Source organism: Mustela lutreola, chromosome 13 (genome assembly GCF_030435805.1).
Source record: "Mustela lutreola isolate mMusLut2 chromosome 13, mMusLut2.pri, whole genome shotgun sequence".
In the NCBI taxonomy this organism is placed as follows: domain Eukaryota; kingdom Metazoa; phylum Chordata; class Mammalia; order Carnivora; family Mustelidae; genus Mustela; species Mustela lutreola.
In genome coordinates this window covers 16,454,230-16,476,072 of record NC_081302.1, presented here as the reverse complement: position 1 = coordinate 16,476,072, position 21,843 = coordinate 16,454,230, and the positions used below count along the sequence as shown (strand labels likewise).

Genomic DNA, 21,843 nt, shown 5'->3' with positions numbered 1-21,843 from the left:
AAGCTCTTGACTTCTTGAGGACACTTCCAGTTCTATAAATATCTGATACCGCCACTTGTGTATAGGTTGTGCCTCAGGACCCTACACACACACACACACACACACACACATACACAGGCAGACACAATCAGTTTAGTTTAAAATTGTCCCATGGGGGTGCCTGAGTGGCTCAGTTGGTTAAGTATCTGCCTTCATCTCAGGCCATGATCCCTGGGTCCTGGGATTGAGCCCAAGCCCCACATCAGGCTCCCTGCTCAGCCGGGAGTCTGCATCTCCCTCCCTCTCTGCCCCTCCTCCCCCGGCTCCTACACACACACTCTCTCTCTTTCTCTCAAATAAATACATATATATTTTTTAAATATAAAGTTGTCCTGTGAAGAAGTAAGTGTCTTCTGTTTTTATTTATCACTCCACATTTGCTGATTTTCTTGGAGTGATTGGAGATTACAGTGCTTCCAATCCAATCTAATTTCATGAATATAGATAGATCCATGGCTTTTCTTCCACAAATATCCCAAATACTGCTGTTTCCCTCAGGTCATAAAATGTTTTATTCTCTTTTGATCAGCTTGTCACCAAAAGTCCAATGCATTTTGCTGAAAACTCACTTGTAATGATTCAGAAGTGGAATGCAGCCCTGATGTACTAAATCTTGAGAAAGGGTCATTCCATTTGCAAAACAATAGGGTAGGAAATAGAGGAAGGAGATTTTGGGAATTGTTTTATAATGGGTCGGAGAAAGGAACATTATGCAGAATGATTAATGCTAAATACCCATTCAGTTTGGATACAGAGTTTTGTCCTTATCAGATATATATTTCATAAAAAGTAAATTCGAGATTTGTAGGTCATTTGCTTTTGATCAAGCCACTTTTGTTCTTTGCCAGTGTCTTAACTTCCAGAACTCGCTTTTTACCAGGATGCGAAAATCAAAATAACTTGAAGAAAAGTCTCAAAATTCATCTTGGTCTACCCTCCCCATTTTGGTATAGTCGGTACCTTCCAGTGAGAACCTATTAGGAACATAGCTGTAATTGAATAAGATACCTCTTATCCTCAAGCAAGAAAACACCATGAAGAACCAGGGGTTTCTCAGTGAGAGGGACTTTGAAAGAATCAGTTAGAGGACTTAGAGATTAGTTGGGTGGGTTGGGGAGGGTTCGGAGAACCAGACCTTCAGCCTCGATTGGATTCTTCCAGAAAGGAGAGGCCAACCTACCAAAAGGTCTCTCAATGCATCTGATCAACAAGGAGGGAGAATAGTATGGAGATCCATCTGTAAATGGTAAAGAAGTCCACTCATTTTGCCTCAGGGAGGAGATATTCAGTACTTTTTGGATGACCTACGGCTTTGTTTTTGTGTGTGCTTAGACAAAATTTTGAAGTGGCTTTGCTTTGTCTCATTTATCATGGTCTCAGAGTAATTTTGTCTGGTGTTGGCCTTCTGTGAGATGGTTTAGGTGTAATAGACTCTCATGACCTAGCTGTGAGTTGCCAGGCTGGCTTCTGAATGTCAAGGGCAGCCTGTTTTTTTCTTTCTTAATACCTCCCCTCTGGTCTCTTCTCCAGCACAGCTGTCGGGCCTACTACCTTTTAATGACACGTTTCCAAGTTTTTATTACAAAATATTTTCTGTGTACAGAGAAAGCAAAGCTAATAGTATGATAAACATCAGGCATCCATCAAACAACTTAGGAAATAAAAGATTGTAGATGCAAGTATTTGAGCACTCTCTCAAATCCCAATTTCTCCTGGGAGGGAACTGCCATCTTGAAGTTGATAGTTATTGCTCTCAAGTACAAGGCATTTTCATTTTCTTTTTAAAAAAAAATATACATATGATATTTTATGGTCTCCCTCCCTTCCAGGAGATATGGAAGATCTAACTTTAGTACACATTTGTTGTCATTTTTTTTTTTTTTTTTTAATTCTGAGGTTGTTTCAAGTAAGCACTATAGCATCAAGTGACATAAACATGAAACAACCTCTACTTCATACAGGTCACAGGACATAACTTTATATAAGTACCGTTAAGCATTATAAATGAATTTTAATCATCACATCAAGTACTTTGTGCATTTGGAGTTCAGTGTCTTACAGTGACTTTGATCCCAGGGGCAATTTTTTGTTTCTACTTACCATGATGTTTGGAGGATTTTTCTTCTTCCCTCCACAGGTTCCACCAAACATTTTAACACTAACAGAACTGCCTCAATTGGAAATTCACATTTTATGCATTAACAGTCTATTTTAATTTCATGAAGCAGAGGTTTGCTTCCTCCTTGCAAGTAGAAAAAAAAAGGTGGGGGGGGGGGAGAGGAAAGCAGTATTGCCAAAAGAAGTGATCTGGTATATCCAGAGATAAAGATGTTGAATTAAACTTAACTTTCATTACCTTTTACTTTACATTTCCATAGAGCTTAAGCATTAATTAAATACACCAGGGTCTTCCTCCTTGCAGGGGAACATCTCCTCTCTGACAAGACTTGTCAACTGAGGGAATGTTTGGCACATTAGACCTGCCATTGAAAACACACTCACTTTCCCCGAGAGCACAGCTGATGCGTTCTGACAGACGGACAGGCAGAGCCAGAACACAAGGAATTATCTCCATCTTGTCTCACCCTCGCTGTCAAACAAACCTTGGTGATGGGACTGAGCGTCTTTTGCGTTACTGCAGGTTTCCAAAGATAAGCACACTTATAACTGTATTACGTCTCTTGTCACCTGGTGCCACTTGGCACATCTCAAATAAAAGCAGGGACATTGTCATGGTCTTCTGGGTCCCCAATATACTTCCTCTTACATGGCAGGGACAGGAACCAAATATCGGGTGTCTTAGTCTGTTTGGGCTTCTGTAACAGAAATTGCACAAGCTGGGGGGCTTATAAACAAAGGGCACTTATTTCTCCTACTTCTGGAGGGCTGGGAAGTCCAAGATCACGGTACAGGTGGATTCCGTGTGTGCTGAGCGCCCTTTCCCTTGTTCCCAGACACCATTTTCTTGCTGCGTCCTCATGGGCCCAAGGGACAAGCTCGCTCTCTGGGGTCTGTTTTATAAGAACACCAATTCCATTCATGACCTCATCACCTCCCCAAGACCCCAGATCCAAATACCATCACCTTAAGTGTTAAGATTCGGCTGTACAAATTTGGGGGGGGGCGGCACAAACATTCAGACCACAACATCCGGTTCAACCGAAGTTGATGTTGAATGTTGAGTGCTTGGGATGTTAAGTCCACTGAGGCCCAGATATGTTCTCGGGGCTGGTCCAAAAGGTTGCTGGACCAGGTGCCCCAGGATTGGAAGGGAATGTTGGAGAAGCAAATTCCCCCAACGTCCTTATCATCCCATCCTGACATGTGCCTTCTCCTGGCAGGGGAACACTTAAGAATCTGCCCTCAAGAGTATACATGCTGCACCACAGAAATGGAAGACAAGTTAAGCCAGCAAAGCAAACTCGAGTTTGAAAACCTCGTGGAGGAGACGAGCCATTTTGTACGCACCACATTCGTGTCTAGGCACAAGAAGTTCGACGGTAAGTGGGACGACTTCTGCTTCTCTCTGTTCTGGGGGTGCCTTCCTGAGACTCTCGGTCTTCTGGGAAAAACTTTTTTTTTTTTTTTTTTTTAAATGTTGGATCTTTTCTTTCCTTCTTAAACATTTCTATAACTTGGTCTATATTTAGAAAAAGCATTAGCGTTCTTGACAACTTTTGTAGTAATATCTTAGAACAACCCGAGTTAACAAAGAACTGTTTTGAATTTGTGCTTTGCCTGTGAGATTTATTCTGAAAGATTTAGCTTAATTTTTCATGATTAGAGTGATTCTAATTCAGGTTTTGTCACATCATAGCTTGTCTTAATTTTTCATCTGGGGATTTTCTTTTAAAATAATTAAATGTCATTTAAAATTATTTGAAATATAACAACACTTTCAAGAAGACAGACTTGTTTTCAGTGCTGCTGACATGGACTCCTTTATTTCAGAGTTTGCTCCTCCAAGAATCTAGCCACATTTTACATTGCGGTGACAGTACGTTCTGAGTAAGGTTTAAATCCTCTATTGATTTCCTGATTATAAGCCATCAAGTTCCTTTCTATATTCTATCTGTTAAATAAACATTCTGTAGGAGAGAGCACAAAGAGTGAAAGTAATCATTGCTGGGGTTTCAGCATTGAATAGTCTCATCCGAACTTCAGAAAAAAACTTTTTTCAAAAGCAATCTGATTTTTATAAACTGATTTAATAATGACAGTGATAAAGTTGATATTCTCAGGTGGTTGTGTATGTAGTCTTTAGAGCTTTAAGAAAGGGATGCAATTCCTGTCGTTCGTTGTGAAGCGGACTTGCCCATTGTGCTGACCTTTCCTTGCACCATAGGGTCACACTAAGTTGTCCTGGGACAGGAGACCCGCCATCTTTTCCCTCATCCTTTCCAGTCAATGCACGGCAGAGCCCGTTAGAAAAGGCTGGCTGAAGTTTGGATTTTCCTTTTTCTATTCTCTGCAGCAGGCAAAATGTTCTGCTTCATTGCTGCTTTAAACTATTACAGTAACACCAATTTCTTTCACATTAGTCCTCTGAGTTCTGAGAGACAGATCTACCCGGTAGTGTTTTTAGTGCTTAAGGTGCTGTGATGTTTTCCGTGGAAGTCAGAGGGACTTTATCTTTTCTGCCCAGTGTCCCAACATCTGCACCTTCGTCCTCTGCCCCTTACTCTGTGTTCAACTTTATCTGTGGATGTGCATGAAAATAATTCCTTACTTAGAGGGGAAGCTGTGAATGTTGTTCCCATGAATGAAACTAGGGAGTACTTAGTTGTTTCCCTTGATTGACAGATTACAAATCTGGTGACATCTAGGAGTCCCTGTAGGGGCTCTGTGTTGGAGGAAATGTAATGTATCACTTCAGATGGAGGCAAATTGAGACACCTTATGGTTTGTTACAGAAAGCAGGGAGAGTGATCTGGAGCGGTTGACTTTTACCTGTCTTTGGAAAATGATTCTCGTGCCTTTATTAAGTCATACTCCAAAGTTGCAGTGAAATAATTCTAGGCAGCATTCATGACACACGTGTTTATTTCCTTCAATAAAAATATTTCATGTAAGGTGGTTTTATGGGGAGTTGATCGATTTTTTTAAATGTGTAAAGCCATTTAAAAGGATGGAGCCAGATACTTGTATTCTCATCTCAATGGCTTTTAATATCTTTGAATTTAGAATCCTTGATCTCATCTAGTTGGTCTTACTAAAGAAACCTCTCTCCATCGTTCTCTGACTCTCTGTCTCTCTCTCCAGATGTGTTTTAAATTGTTTAAATGTACTTTGGGGCATTATGTCAATTGATTTGACAGGACACTGATTTTGTTAAGATTAGATCTGACATGGGGGGGTGATGAATTCTTTTCCTCATACTGCATCTCACCACATTAGGCCAGGGTGGGAGAGAAGTTGAGTTTTAGTGTTTTGTTTGTTTTTGGTTTTGTTTATTTGTTTGTTTGTTTGTTTTTACCCAAGGAAACTTTCAGCCAGCCTTATTTGTAAAACTCAACATGTGATCCTGGTGAGCTCGGCTTTTGAAGGGTTCAGTCTTTTACTAAATAAATAAATAAATAAATAAATAAGAAACAATGTAAATAAACTCAAAGTTCCCATTTTAAGTTCCTCTGTCTGTTTAGACAGTTTCTGGAAGGTCAGCCACACAGTTGTATGACTTACCATCTTATCCTGTGAAGGCAATCCTGTTGAGTCACCTTTCAGGAACAGGAGTGCATTCACATGGCAACTGTCCATTTTTTCCCTTAACTTCAGAAAAAAAAAAGAAATAAAACAGAAAAGAAAAAGGAAAAAAGAAAAAAAGAAAACAACCACAACAACAAAAAACCCAACAGACTTCCTCATTGATGAGTATCAGTTGGCATGGGCCCAGAACTATCTAGGATCAGTTGTGGAATGTTACCCTCTGAGTCTGATTTTCCCAGATATAATCAGTGGTATTCTGAAAGACTTGGAGTTTATTTTTAGGAGCTTCCAGTCCATGAGTCATTTTGCATTCTTGCTGGGGTCTCTCGATCCAAAGTGTTCATTCTGCATTTCTGACTCTGGTCCCACTTTCTCAAGGATCTTAACTTATCATCTGGATTTTGCACGTTTTTGTTGGCTATATTATATATATGACTGTTTTCCATGAGAAGGTGACCACTCCCTTTCCTATTTTCATTAAGTACAAGAACAATTTTAATTGCACCTGATAACATGTGATTCCGTCCAAACCATACCCAGAAGGCTACATTCAGTCACTCTTAGCCATTAGTCTACAGTTGTCACTTTCCTTATTGTACTAGAAATGTTTTGATTCCATTTAGCTTTTCATTTTGTGGCAGAGGTGACTCTTAAAACTTGAAACTCCAAAAATGTTAAGATAACATTCTTTGTATTGCCGTAATCTTTCCAGTTTTAATTAATATCTTTGGTAATATTTAGAAGAAACTCTGTATAAAATTATAACTATTCACTGGGTGCTCAGAAACTAAACCTGAGTTCGTATGAGTTCTTCTCCAGCTTTCCTAAATGGACAGGTTTGGCTTCATCCTCCCATTAGTCCTAAAATTTGTAGTTGAGAGGCCATAAATTGAAAAAATGTATGTCTAATCTCAATTGCAGACATTCTCATTCTTTGGCAGAGAATTTTCTTATACCTGAGTAGCTTTTTCTTTTTAAACATAGGATTGAAATGTTATGTATGTATGTATGCATGTAAAGTAATAGTTTCTGTTCTTGGCACTGATACTTTTCTAAGTGTCTCACAAGGTTTTGGCTAGTTGGTTTTTTTTTTTTTTTTTTTTTTTTTGTTTTTTGTTTTCTTCTTTCCCCTCTCCTTTCTCTGGTCAAATTTCTGCCTCTGGCTCACATTATCTAACCCTATAAGCCCATCCCCCTGCTGGCGGGGTCTTGCCTACAAATATTCCCTCAGAACTGTATGGGTTGTACTCAATTTGCTCCATAGCAAAGCCCAGAATTTTGTCACACCCCCAGGGTGACATCACAAGGACCATCCAGAAACACCTGGCCGAATGATCACAGTATTACACCTTTACTTCTCACGTGTCTCACCTCTGCAAACACCCAGACAGCCAGACGTGTGCAAAACAAATAAGTAACTCATATACAAATATAAAAAAAGGGAGTGACATCTCTGTGTACCCACTCATTTCCCCAATACTGTTGTGTGTAGTGACCCTCTGACCCGGTCAAATTTGTGTATAAAACTCAACCTCTCTCATGCTTCTAAATGGCTCATGTGTTAGGATTCTAGGAAAATACATAACACCCAAACACTCTGATAATAGTAATAGTAATACTAGGGTAACACCTGGCCATGTTCCTCACTCCTTGCAGCTATGGACCAAAGTGAACCACAGAGCAGAGTCGCAGAGCGACACAGTGGGAGACTCAGCATTATCCAGTCCTAGGCTGAGCCTTCCTGAATCGTCAGCCCCAGGACCCTTTAAACTATCCTGTGCTTTCCAGCCCCCAAATGTGCTAAGATTTTACCAAGGGCAGCATCTACTCATATGTTTCTTATGCCTGTCCAGTCCCAGTGCTCGTGGGGAGGATGTGATGCTGTCTTTCAGAGACAAGTGGAAAGGGACTTTTTTTTTTAAAGCTTAACAAAGAAAATTACCCACCTAAATATAGTCTTGCTCCCAAGGAACCTGGGGCCTAGAGAGGGTAAATCACTTGCCAAGTTTCCACCAAGAAGAATGAAACCAAGACTGTAGCCCAATACTCCTGACTTACGTCAGACTTATAAATAGTAATGTGATAGGAACTTGACATTTGCTTGAAATTCTCAACTAAGCTTTTATTTGTTTAAAGTGGGTGCTGGCTCAGAATTATTGATATCCCTTTAACAAGGCAATGATGTTATTGGTGGGTAAAGAATGTACCTATGTTTTTGGAAAAGGCAGGAATAGTATTCATTTGAGTGTTGACCCTTGGTTAAAGGGGAATGAACGTTTTGTGCAAAAATGTTATTGAATCAATTAAGCCATGTTATTTATTCTTATCTCTTATCTTATCTTTTAGCTTCTGTCTTAATATGGGTACCAGCACCCTATTCTCTAGGAATCTATATGGAATATGGATTTTTCAGAGACTGGAAAATTTAGTTGAAGGGATATTTTATTTTGCTTATTTTTTTTCTTCAGATTTATTTGAGCTGAAATTTATCACATTTGAAGCTCGATATGTTTTTTTATTTGTTTAGTTTGTTCTTCTTGGTCTTATTATTTTACTTTCCTTCCTGGTTTTTATTTATGCAATTTAATGATATACATTTGTCCAGAGATTTTTGGCAGCAAGTACATTTTTAAAAGCAAAAAAAGAAAAAAAATTGAGCAGTAATTTCCATCTTTCTGAAGAACTTATTCTGTAGTAACACTCAGAATTCTCATTTTGCTGAATGTGGGAATAACATATACACAGCGACATAATATTTTTATGCTGAAAATCTGCTTATGTTTTCTTTTTAAATATCATTTCTTGTCTATATACTGTGGAGATGACAATAATATAGTGATATCTGTAAAATATGGTCTAATTTTCCTAGAGAAAACACTTACTCGAAAAGGATGAACCACTAAGTAGTTTTCCATATGGTAGTAGAATCTCCTGTATTTCCTATCACATGGGTGGGGTATGTATGTGTACGTGTGTGTGTGTGTGTGTGTGTGTGTGTGTTTGATTTCCGTTTGGAAACATTTGTTCAGAATGTTCTATATAGAAGATACTTAACCAGGGGCGTAGTAGATAAAAGACAGCTAATAATGACAAAAACATGTTCACAGTCTTACCTTGTTGGGGGAGATGTGCCTCTAAAACCAACAGTAAAGAAGTCAGGATTGGCTCTATCATATGGTAGAAATCTATTTGCTCCGCAGGGAGCCTGCTTCTCCCTCTGACTCTGCCTGCCACTCTGCCTGTGCTCGCTCTTGCTCTCTCTCTCTCTGACAAATAAATAAATAAAACCTTTAAAAAAAAAAAAAAGAATGACTTGATTGTATTAGTTAAAGAGAGGGCAGGAGGAGACAGATTCTGTGTGTATGTCCTCAGAGTCCTTGGGATATGTCTTAAACATATTTTCTATTGATGTTTTGCCACACTGTTCATTTACTGACATTTAGTGTGGATCTGTTATGTAGATATTCTATAGAAATGTACCAGTCCTGAATCAGTCTTCTATTGTTTTGTAAGAAACAACAACAAAATTTCAGGGCATAAACAAGAAGCACTTATTTTTCTGTAGCGTATCTTCGGATTGTCAGGAGTTTGGCTCTTCTTGTCTATGCCCTATTCAGGTTGGCTCTAAACTATGATTCTGTCTGGTCCATTCTAGATTCCCTCTTTTTTTGGAGGCAGCTGTCCATCTTGGTCATCTTCTCCTCATCGTGGAGTTTAGACACTAAAGTTTGTAAGTGGAGGCACAATGCCCCTAACCTCCTAACCTAGAATGGGCACGCTCTCTTCCTAGGTTCTGTTGGCCAAAGCACATCTCCTGGTTATTCCCAATATCAGTGGAGAAGGGAGGAGATGACTTCATGGAAGTGAAGGTTGGGGAAGGAGTGAATACTTCTATGTCCTAACCACCATAGTTCTCAACTGACTCCTGCTATTCTTAAAACAATATTCTGTGTTCCACATTGGGTGGTTTGTTCCCTGTTGTTTTGGTGGATTCTCTAGGAATTCAAGAGGGATAAGTATTTTCTAAACAAAGCACACTCATATACCTCTTATACCACTAACTTCCATGTCCCAGCTCAGCAACAAATGCACACAAAACCACACACAGACTCACGTACCACTTCCATGATGTTATTCAACAATAAGCAGGTGTGATATATGTTTCTCAAACTACTAGTACCCTTGTTCACTGTACAGAATAACAAGCTAACTATAATTCATAAGGGTTATCACATTAATCCTCTTACAAAGTAATTAGCTGAGCACCTCCTTTAATTTTGCTAGGCCACCACCTCTATGACATGTATTTTATCCGAAGGACACACCTCTGGTAATCACAGTGTGCGAATTGGGTTTTAGAAATTGGAAACTGTCATACTATCACTGGAAAGTAATCTGCCAATTTTCCCAAAGGGCAGGCTTTTCCAAAAATAAGAATCAGCTCTCCAGGGATTTCATCTGAGGCAGAACTAGTGAACAGATTTACAAATCATAAATGCCTTGCTTCTGCACAATGTTGGAATAGATGGTCCATGCTAGGGGTCCTTTAAATGCAATGCAAGAAGAACTCAAATCCTTGTACAAGTGAAATTTGTCTTCCTTTCTTTCCTTTCTCCCTCCTTCCCTTCCCTTTCTCGCCAACACCCCACTTTTCTCCCTTCCTTCCTTCTGGAATTCCCTTCATTTTTTTTTTTTTTTTCTTTTTTGTATTCTGCTCTTTGGACAGATCATTCAAAGCTAATGAAGCACACTGCTGATACACAGCCTCGTGTCCTCTGTGATGGACTACCAATCTTTTTTCTAATTCTTAGACCCCTACCACACCCCTCAAAGTAACTTAAAACACATTATGGTCCCAGTGTAGTTGTAATATTATCATCTTATTATCACCAATTCCCTTGCAGGGTGGCTTTGCCGAGCAGCTGTTTCACAGACAAGCCAATTTCTTTTAAGTATTGCTCTATCAGATGCTGAAACCAGCCCTACCAGAAGGGTTCTTGGTCATGAATGTTAATGAGCAGACAAGTATCTGACAGGGGCTCACTAATCCTTTGAGTAAGTATGGGTAAATTATAGGAGAAATTTTATTTCACTTAAATTGATCTGCCACTGAATAGAGAAAACTGATTTTCTTATTTTAATGAAAATCAAGAAAAATATTTAATGGTGGTGTAAATTAGAGCTCGGTGGAAACATTTCTGTCTTCAAACCCGAGAGCACTCAGCTCAGTGTAGACGGTTGGACTGCATGGTGTGCGTAATGACAATGGAAAATTCATTATCTCTAGTTAAGGGTGATGTGCGGTGGGAAGCAGTATGAGTCACTCACTCTAACTGGGATTTTGTATCAAGATTCTTAACTTTCCTTCATCATAGGGAATTGAAATAAACGTGTGTGTTTCTCCTCTGCTGAGACAACACAGTTTGCCTTTTTCAGACAAATAACAGGGTAAATGTATAAGAAGCATTTATGTGCTTTGAGAGTTCTAAGATTTAGAAGAAAATGATTCAGGTGAAAATCTGAAATGACATACCCTGTCCTGATGGGAGTCCCTGAGGTAGGCACATGGAGCAGGAAAAGTGAGAATGCTTGAAGTCGGTCGATGAGTCCATGAGGGTTTATTATAATATACCCATTTATGTATGGTTTCTACATTTCTATAACAAAAAGGTTTTTTAAAAGGAGATAACTGATTTGAGCATATACAGGATGGAAGATGTTTAGTTTGTGAATCCATTCTGGATACACAACAATGTCAACAGATACTGTCTCTCTCATGCCTGGTGTATTTCATAATAGTAAATTGCACAGAATGTACCATTTTCAAATCACAAAGATGGACAGAACTTACGGGGATTTTAACTCAGACCGAGACTACTTATCTCCTGCTTCTACCCAGCATTTTATTGTTCATTGGCTAGAAATGGCATTTTTAGTTTACCCACACGAGTGGGCTTGTTAACAAACCTATTACGTGTGATTCAAAACGTTGAACTCTTGTTTAGAAGATACAGCAGCACCATGACAAGCAGGCTGTTCCTACACAAAATTTGGCAAGATTCAGAAGAAAATGTAAAATGTAAAATTTTAAGTACATTATAAATAACATTTCTATATTGCTCAGTAGTTACCCGGTGATTTTTAGTTGAATGACAACACCTACGTGAGCTTGGCATTTTAGCAAATTAAAAGGGAAAGACAGCTTTGCCTAAGCAATTAATTCCACAGGGTTCCAAGTATTCCACTGGGTAGGAAGAGAACACTGAGCCAAATGTGGAGGTAGAGTCAGGAACCAACTAAGCCTGCAGAGTTCACAGCGCTCGGAGAAATTTTAAGAAATCACTCAATGCGGCTTCAGAATTTTCCATTTATTATTCTTTCAGAAGGTTTGTTATATTCATTAAATGGACAAATGTTATTTTGGGGATAACTACATATAGTAGTACATGATCTTCATGCTGTTTCCTCCTCACCTAGTGTTTTAATTGAATTCAAACAACTTGAAAATGAAAAGCAAACTTTGAAGTAAGATAACAGGGGATCTGGCCTCCAAGGCCTTGCCATGTTTGAAGAAATTGTCGTTCTCCGCATATTTTTTTTTAATTTCTGAAGATTTCTTTGCGTATTTTTTCCTCTTTGAGGAACCACGCTGTGGTCATTATAGCCTTTGGTTTCCCCAACCCTTCTGTCTCCTTCTCAGTGCTAATGTAATTGACAACCTGGTCATTTTTACTTATTTAGTGTTTTTTTTTTTTTTTTTTTTTTAAAGAAGTATGATCAATTGCCTGTTCCCTGTTGAAGTCTGAGCTCTCTAAGTATGGGGATTAGGTCTCCTATTTCTATTTTATCTTCCTTTGCTTGACTTACTATGGAACATATTTTACAGTGCTGCGGTGCTGTTGAACTACAGCACTGGCCCCCACAGACCCAAGGGCACACACTGGTCACGTGAATTACTTGGGTTTCAGTAATAAATACGACAGAAGAAAATGGGAAGCTTTGCATTCTAGTTCTCTATTAACTCTTAGGGTCCATAACCCTGAAAGTCATATTTGATTTCAGAAGCATTTATTTCAGTGGATTAAATGGACCTAATTTCAGATGCCTAGAGCAAAGATGGTCTTTATGTAGGGCACAGATGGAAATCCTTACTTCCGAAAGCAGGGTGAGTGTGTTCTTCTCTGTCACACACACACACCATACACACGTGGACAGAGAAGAATACACTCATCCTGCTTTTTGATGAGTGTGTGTGCACACGCATGAACATGGGGTGGTCTAGATGCACCTGAGTCACCCTGGATAGGTTCCTGGGTTTGCACACTGGAAGTTTTGATGCTTTGGTCTGGATGGGACTCAGAATTATTTAGCTTAAGGCCCCCCACATTTCTGCAACAGTCTTTCAGTGTCCTGGTTTCAGTGGACTTGAGAGGTCAATTATCAGGATATAATATAGGGCGCCAAAAGATGACAGAGGTCTTTGCTCTATCACATTAAATATCGGGGTCAGTTTAAAATCCCCACTGTGTTAGACAGGATTAAAGTACCAATTACTCATCAAACTATGTGTTTTACACATTAAGCAAGCCTCTTTTTTCACTATGATTTTGACAGTGAATTAATGCTCAAGATCCAAAATTCATTTGATCTTTTGCAGATCAATATTAGACTTTGTTTGAATTTTTCACCAATCTGTTTTCTCTTTTATTTTCTAGTTCGTAGGATCTGAAATATTTATTTTTCACAATCTAGAAAATGCATTTTAATTTCTTCATGTCTTTTTTATTTTTATTTTTTTATTTTTTGCTTGGATGATGTTTTTGAAGTCACATAGCTTTTTAAATAGCCTTTTTTAGTAGCATTTTCTGAATTTAAATTAATGTATGCTTTTTGTAGAAAACTTGAATAGCTTAACTTTAAAGTTTTAAAGGATTTAAAGTTTCTTTAAATTTATATCTGTGAGGGTTGGGGGGAAGGAGGAAAATGAACCTGGTATGTCAGGATACTGAAGTAAAAATGTAATAATAACCAGTATATGGCTTCTCATGAAAACCTATTCAAATAACTTATGAAAAATAAATTGAAATGTTTAATTTCTATGTTTCATAGTTCATAAATACAAAATGAAAAGTAGAAACCACATCTCTGTAAGAGGAAGTGGATTTTCTATTATCTGGGGAGAGTATCCCCCCTACCCCCATAGTTCATAATATTTTGTCAATACAACTTTGGACTAATTTTCCTGTGATTGAGTTGATGGTCTTGATTTAGAGGTCAGTAGAAGCCCTTTCAAATTAGGACAACATAGAGCTAAAGATTTATGTGATGCAATAAACCATGGTTTATATTAAGGAATAGGTCAAGGGAGTACTTAAAATGAATCCTCTCACAAAGAGATTTATGGAAAATAGAGAATGAAGGAAAAACAGCATGAACAATTTTAACGCCCTTCTTGAACAATAGTTCACAGTTCTACCCATGGCCCAGTTATCATTAGGTCAGCCAGACATGCTCTCTCTCTCTGTTGTGCCCGAACATTTCAGGAAGAGAAATGGCCTCTGAGGCTATTGTCAGGTCTGGAACTTTCCAAGACTCCCTACAAACCAGGGACTAGCCCTCAGGCACAACCTGTCCTTAGTTTGAAGTTTTCACTAGTCTCTAGTGTGTAAAACTCGATTGTATTCTGCAGTTAGAAGAGTTGTGGAGCCAATTTTAATTAATATTAGAGTCTGTTTTTAAATTGCTAAATACATTCCCCCCAAATTCAGGCACTTTTTAAAAAAACATTTAAGTTTGTTTTTCTCTTGGGTGTTTCTAAATCAAAAGCATCTCTTTTTTTTCCCCCATGTAGATTCTAGATTCTAGGTGCCTAATGCAGTGAATGTATTGTCTCCATTCACTCACACATTCCCCATATTTGGGGAAAGGCCTACTTTGCTTATATATCATGCCAAGTTCTATTCAAAACAAACAAACAGAAAAGCCAGGTCAACAGCTCAGGCCTTGGAGTCAGAAACTAGGTTTCAAATGCAGAATTTAAAGTTTATTAACAAAGTGACCTGAGAAGGTTCTCGAACTCTTGGGGCTTCATGTTCTCTCTTTTTGAAATGAGTGTAATAATTGTAGTTTTAAAAATGTACAGAAGAAGCCCAACATGTGTCCGACAAAAAAGTGAGGATTTCATTTAGGATGGTTGTGTCCATCCTTATCTGCAAGTGCTTCCGTGCTTGTCCCTAAGAAGGTGACAGCCCACAGAGTCACTCAGGTGAGAGCATAACGAACTGTAATACTGATTGGTGCCATGAGCGAAAACATAGATAAAATATTAGAGAAGGAATGAAATGATTTTATGATAAGAGGACCAGGAGTGACTTTGTAAAAAGACAGAATGAAAACTGTCTTCAAAGTTACGAAGGAATTGGACATTACTCGGGAAGGACGTGGACACGTGGCTAAAAGGCATAGCTGTGGGGAATCGAGAGCGACACAGTTGTGGAATGAAGGATGTATATGAATAAAAGAAGAGTAGAACCAGTAGTTGGTCCTTTAGAACCAGTAGTTAACAGTGTGGAAAATTCAGTCTGTTCTCTGAAAATCAGTGGGTGCTCTTACGTCTTTCATTTAAATAATTGAATTTACTCTTGATTTTGAAGTTACGTAGACAAAAGGTAGAATTTCTGTTGAACACCAACTAACAAAGATTGCTCTGTGGGGTTGGTTCCGTTTAATTGACGACTGACAGCAGGTGTGTGGATTAGAGGACAAAATGCAGTCAGTCGATTCCTTATTTTCTTTAACGTGTGTATCTGTATAATAATATTTTTAAATGGTAAACTTCCAGGCATCTGTGACTGAGTATTATTCATGTATGGTCTGTGTGTAAGAATTCTTTACCTTGGGGTGCCTGGGTGGCTCAGTTGGTTGGACGACTGCCTTCGGCTCAGGTCATGATCTCAGGGTCCTGGGATCGAGTCCCGCATCGGGCTCTCTGCTCAGCAGGGAGCCTGCTTCCCTCTCTCTCTCTCTGCCTGCCTCTCCGACTACTTGTGATTTCTCTCTGTCAAATAAATAAATAAAATCTTTAAAAAAAAAAAAAAAAGAATTCTTTACCTTAAGGGCTGCTAAATGTTATTTCCATGGTGATTTGTGAGGAATAGTATTTTAGGCATCAACTCATCTAATTGTGCTTTTCAGGTTACTCACTACAGTGAATATGTCTTACTCTTATCATCACAATAATTGTTAGATGGTTCATCTGATAATGAAAAATGAACATTTGGAGCACCTGGGTGGCTCACTGGGTTAAAGCCTCTGCCTTTGGCTCAGGTCATGGTCCCAGGGTCCTGGAATTGAGTCCCGCATCAGGCTTTCTGCTCAGCAGGGAGCCTGCTTCCCTTCCTCTCTCTGCCTGATTGTCATCTCTGTCTGTTAAATAAAAAGTAAATAAAATCTTAAAAAAAAAAAAGAAAATGAACATGAGTTTGATACCTTCCACAAGGTCCTGCCATACCCACGCCTCCTCATATGAAGTTAGTTGTTTTGCTGAAATTTTTTCACGATAATGTTTGTTCACAGTTTCAAAATCAGATTTGTATTTGAAACTATTAAATTTCACATTACATTATATCTGATAAAATTCAGTTCCTTTCAAATACCTCGCATAACGATTCCCCCAGTAAAACCACACACAAATATATAGGACAAGGACCCTGCTATAAATATTTCCATCCACAACCAAGGTGGACACGTAACTGTTGATCATTGCCCACTTCATGCAATGATCTGAATGTTCTCAGTAGCAATTTAGCACACAACGTACTGTGTAGATCTTTGGGGATGGGTGAATACAAACATTTTCATGGACTCCAAGTCTTCATGTCATTGAGAATTTCTGCCTCTAGAGCTCTGTTAAGAAGTCTATATTATGTAAAGATATGCATATTTACTTACTGTACATTTATGCAGTGTTTATTAAGTAGCTATTGATTTTTTTGTGGTTGCTTCTTAGCAGTCTTACACTCTCATTTTAAATGTGTAATTCTTTTTTTTTTTTTTTAAGATTTTTTAATTTATTTGACACAGAGAGAAAGATCACAAGTAGGCAGAGAGGCAGGTAGTGAGAGAAGCAAGCTCCCTGCTAAGCAGAGAGCTAGATGCGGGACTCGATCCCAGGACCCTGAGGTCATGACCTAAGCCATCCAGGCATCCCTAAAATGTGTAATTGTTAAGGCAGCTAACATCTCCAGTGTTCCAGTTACTGGGCAGGGAGCCCTCCACAGTAGCAACTCCTTCTCTTAGCTTGTTGCCCGTGGTGAATGAAAGATGCATCCCTGGTGACTCATGGTATTTCTTCATGCTCAGGTTCACCAACTGTGGTTAATAGGAACCAAGTTCATTTATGTGAAGTATGAAGATGCCAAGACTTTAAGAGCCTTTAGAATAAACTTCACCTGGGCATCACCCGCATTCCTAAGTGGGTTTTTTGCCAATAAGTAATGTTCCCTTACTACCCAGTTTGCCCAGACAATGCGGGAGAGTAGAGCAGTCTTCCGACAAGGGGTCTTCATTAAGGGGGTCTTTGTTCCATGAATCCAGTTCTGCTCTGTTCCATTCCTCACCTAAAACAAACAAATGAAAACACACAAACAAAAACAAAACAAACAAACAAAAAAAACAACATTTTGAGAGCCATCAGATTTAGGTGAAATTGAGCAATACAGTTAAAAAAAAGAAAAAAATCAACAGTGGATCTTCCTTCCTTGGGAAAACGTTCCTCATTACCCAGCATAGCATGGTGATTTTGTGGTGGCCTCATAAAAGCTACCTTAGTGACAAAGCAGAAAGGTCAGCTGTTTATCTTCTTGCTAATGTGAAACCATAAATGTGGCTTTGTTCTCTGCTCTGCATCATCTTCATTTTAGAACCTCTTTCTTCTGTATTTGAACATCAATTGAGAAGCATGTCATTGCTGTCAAATATCTTAACCTTACATGCAATGTCTCTTTAAAATAAATAATATAATGAAAGAAATGAAGCCTCCGTAACCTTTAGAGAGGCTAATTAACTGAAGGCCTCTCATGATGACTAATGGCATTTTTTTCCTACATAAAAATCGCTTGTCATCTAAACAAACATTAGTGCATGTAATAAACCATATTGCCAGATAGCTAGCATTTCGGATTAAATGAAAAAACCTTTATTTTAACAAGGTGATAAGAGACCAAGGTGAAAGACTATAATTAATTTCTTCCATGGGAAGAAGAGGGTCTGAGGCAATAAAGCATATTTTTTTAAAAAAAGCATTGAGGAAAAAAAAGGGAAAGATGTGTCTTTGAAAAATATTTTTAAAGGAACCCAAACCACATGTATTTTAATAATCACACATTAGGGCATATCACAGACCACATCGTTACAGGGTTGCTGTTTTTGTTCTTTTGTTTGTTTGTTTTTTTTAACTACAGTTCTTACATTTCCAATATTGTTTTCTGTGTTCCGCAGGAAAAGAAAACCAGGCAGGATCCTGTATTCCGCTTTATAGTTGCCATTAGCTAATAGCGCCGGTATGGAGAAGCCGTGCCAAGTGCACAAGAGCTGAAAGGTTTTCGTTTGGAGTATTTGTTTGCAAAACAAGCGCAGGCTAATGGAGGATCATTTGTAGAAAGCTCAGCCATGCTGGGTGCTCATTAGATAACTTCGAGAGAGATTCTCTGGTTCGCTCTCCCCTACCCCCTGTTGTAGACACTTGTATGTGTTTCAATTAAAAATCTCCATTTACTTCCAGCTGGCAGGGTTAGCATCCATTCTACCAGCAGAGAGCAAAGGTCACAGCCTCCTGCGTGAAGACACATTTAAAAAAAAAAAAAAAGATGCCATTTGCCTTCCTTGGGTAGGTGCCTTTGAGCCACTCAGGGCAGGCTGGGGGAGAAGATTCCAAAGGGTCCCAGGGTCCGGGGTCTTGCACCTTGTTTACCGATGTCGCTTTGGTAGCTGTTGGTCCAGATGCTGTGACTGCTGTTGCTCTGTGGATTGGGACTCAGCAGCAGCTGTTGTTCTTTGCTGGAGCGTGTTTCTGAAATTCCAAATTTAATAGTCTGAGACCCAGTCATTGAAAGCTATGCTGAAAGTTAATTTGCTGAATCCAAGTTTATTTTCCTATCTCCACCGTGGTTGGTGATAGAGCCTTTCGCCTATGATGCACAATAAAATGAGGGAAGGGCGCCTTGGTTGCCCTTCCCCGGGCTGGTGAGGCAGAACAGGGAGCGGTGGCAGCATCCGGGGCTGGGCATCCGGATGTCCTCGAACTGTTGCACATCAAGATCCAGGCTCTGCCGCTCTCCACCCGCACAGGGTTTGGTGACGGGACAGACTTCAGTTTCTCATCCCCAGTGCTCAGAATAATACATCCTGCCTTGCAGCGTGTGCACATGAGATAAAGTGCATAGAACACCTCCTATAGAATGCCTGGCACATAGGTAGATTTTACTATTTTTAGTACGCTGGCCATATCCCTTTTATGAGGGTTTTTCTGATAAAGGAAAAGGTTCTGCTTTTCCTTGCCTCACTTCTGAACATGGAATTAATTTTCTCGCTCCAAAAAGATGAAAATTCCTAGACATTCAAATAATTCTACCTCCTGTTTACTGGTAGTACTCTTGGACTATTGTAAGCACTTTCGTAAGGATTTGGTACGTGCTGTCCCATTTTTAGCCTTCACAACCATCCTGTGAGGTAGGGGATATTGTTAATCCTGCTGTTTTATAGTTGAGGATGTTCTTGCTTGAAGACGTAAGTAATTTGCTGAGTTCACGTTGCTAGTCAAAGACAGAGCTGGGCTTGATTCCAGCCTACACCCTGTACCAAGCTGTACTTTCTCCCACAAGAAGAGCAGATCGATTTACCTTGAAATGAAGTATTCAAGCTCTGCTTCTGACAGAAATTTTCTATGTTAAGAATGGAAAGCTCTTTGGGCGCCTGGGTGGCTCAGTGGGTTAAAACTTCTGCCTTCGGCTCAGGTCATGATCTCAGGGTTCTGGGATCGAGCCCTGAATTGGGCTCTCTTCTCAGTGGGGAGCCTGCTTCCCCCTGTCTTTCTGCCTGCCTCTCTGCCTACTTGTGATCTCTGTCTGTGAAATAAAATCTTAAAAAAAAAAAAAAAAAAAAAAAAAAAAGGAAAGTTCTGGTAAACATTTTGTGAAAAACTCTACACTTTGACATGCTCACTTGGACAAGCTTGGGTATGGTATCCAATGGACCTAAGCTTGACGTGCCCAACCACGATAGACCAAGTTAGAACTTTGCGCTTTTGCAAAGCTAACACGCAACTCTACAAACAGGGCAGTGCCCACCCTGGGGATTCAGGGCCACGTGATCTGTGAAGCCACCAGAGCCACAACTGACAGAGTGCAGAGGTAGGATCCCCGTTTAAAAGTGAGTCAGAGCTCACATGGGAAGTTTGGCATATGACAATCATTCTGAAGACAGGATCTCAGACACAAGAACAAGAAAGGGAGAACTGGTGCCAAAGATTCCAACCCAAACAGTAACAAGTACGATGTTAGAGTCTAGAAAGTCTGAGTCCTTCATTGCTCGTGTCAAAAAGCACCCCTGTCTTACAGCTGGAAGATGTGGGGAGCCATAAATAGATTCTGCTGGCAGCAAAGGCATGCTTTGTCTCTTAGGAAAGCTTTAAAACCCCAATAGTGTGGACTGATTGGTGTTACCAGAGTTCTATTCAATAGCATACCACATGTTTTAATGCAAATTATGTTACATATTTTATACTTTAGCTCATGAAGAAAATGTCACGGTTCACGATAATGTCACTATTTAAAATAAAGATAAAATAGTTAAATGTTCTAAAGATTCTATAAAATGTAAAAAAAAAAAATACCCTTGATTTCGCTAATACTTCTTTTTTTCCCCCTTATTCCTAGTAAATAGTCCTGTAAACTTTCTGTGAACTCTGATTTTGCTTTAAATGCAAATGTGCTGTATTTATAGCATGGGGACCCTGAGAAAGAGAGATGGAGGGAAACACACTCACACAGAGGCGGACAGAGCAATTTGGTCATATGTGGTGGTAATAGTGTTTTATTTGGGGGAATGAAACTAGCCTCTGGGATCAGGGATGGGGAGAAGACTTTTCAATGTATATCCTTTTAGTGCCTTTTGAATGTTTGATCATATATATGTGCATTACCTATTCAAAACTGTTTTTAAGAACAACCCAGTGCAGCTCTGCTCAAGAAGAGCATTAATATTCAAATTTAGTTCTTAACAAGATGTTAGAGGCAACCTGTGAATCTTTTGTTTTCCTACATCCTATTCTCGATTTAAAAGTAACCCTGTTCATGTCAGAGTCAATGATAAAACACTTCTAAGTTCAATGAAACATGTTTTTTCCTCTTCTGAAGAACACTTTTTACCTTCCTAGAAGTGAATGACTTTGACATTTGGATGTTGTACTGTTTCTTTTTTAAGCATGTTTTGTCATATGAATTAATTCCAGGAAAAGGCCAATTCAGTGTTTTAAGATTTTGCATAACCAAGTAAGGTGTTAACCAGGAGCTCTGTCTTGGGACTTGCTCATTCCCCACACTCCTTATTAATATCCTAAGTCTGTTTCTTAACTCTCTACTGTTGTTTTGAACATTTCAAATTGCCCTACTTTTCCTGTGCTATTTCAAATGTGAACTTTCAAGATTTCCTTGATCTGAGACCTAGGAAAGGCACATGAGATAAACGTCACATCACAATGTAGTATTTTTGTCAGTTGATTTTCCTTTTTCAACTTGGCCAAAATGTTTAATTCATTGTCATTCTCTTGAATGTCTCTTTCCTTATATTTGTTTTTTGTTTTGTTTTGTTTTTCCTTCTCCCTCTCAAATGTCCCTAATCTCCAAGACCACGTGCAGGACCTCAGCGCCATTTTCTTCCCTTGATCGGTGTCTCCATTTCTTTTCTCCACCTTCCTTCTCTCTGTTGTCAGTGGGAAGGAGCGACACTCAGGGTAACATTCTGCAATTTGAGACTTCAATTATATACCTGCTCCACTCTGGCAGGCGTCGGTCCCTCTGCAATTTTGGAAATGAAAAGCGT

General features: G+C 39.2%; 1 protein-coding gene across 2 annotated transcripts in view; it reads left to right on the top strand.

The window, feature by feature from the left end:
- GPC6 (glypican 6) overlaps positions 1–21,843 on the top strand; it is a 1,097,888-nt gene that overhangs the window by 291,947 nt on the left and 784,098 nt on the right. For both annotated transcript variants that reach the window (XM_059144890.1, XM_059144891.1), the window contains exon 2: positions 3,381–3,539. In XM_059144890.1, the coding sequence (XP_059000873.1) occupies positions 3,381–3,539 (159 nt within the window). The remainder of the gene's footprint in view (positions 1–3,380; positions 3,540–21,843) is intronic.